Genomic DNA, 260 nt, shown 5'->3' with positions numbered 1-260 from the left:
GAGATCAAACACAGTGTATCCCATAAAGCTCATAAAAGAAGAGAAGAAAATAATCTCAACTCACCACTACAGCTGGCAACGCAGACAGAGACACCAACTTCTTTGTATTCTTTTATAATCTGCAACAGAGTTAAACTGAAGTTAAATGCAGATAGATCATGGTACACATTGCAGTTCTGGAAGCCAAATACTGTGAAAGCTGCACAGTCCACACTGCCCAGTATTCAGGTACGACCTAGAGAGTTAAAACAGTGATTAGG

At 40.0% G+C, this 260-nt stretch overlaps 1 protein-coding gene across 1 annotated transcript in view; it reads right to left on the bottom strand.

Moving 5' to 3' along the window:
• The window catches only part of SLC26A5 (solute carrier family 26 (anion exchanger), member 5), a 22,374-nt gene that overhangs the window by 1,180 nt on the left and 20,934 nt on the right, over window positions 1-260 (bottom strand). Inside the window, exon 17 of the mRNA XM_009078286.1 lies at window positions 65-119. Coding sequence (XP_009076534.1) covers window positions 65-119 — 55 coding nt within the window. The remainder of the gene's footprint in view (window positions 1-64; window positions 120-260) is intronic.

This window comes from Acanthisitta chloris, unplaced genomic scaffold (genome assembly GCF_000695815.1).
Source record: "Acanthisitta chloris isolate BGI_N310 unplaced genomic scaffold, ASM69581v1 scaffold4397, whole genome shotgun sequence".
NCBI classification, from domain to species: domain Eukaryota; kingdom Metazoa; phylum Chordata; class Aves; order Passeriformes; family Acanthisittidae; genus Acanthisitta; species Acanthisitta chloris.
The sequence above is the reverse complement of the archived record's forward strand: the minus strand, read 5'-3'. Positions and strand labels throughout refer to the sequence as shown.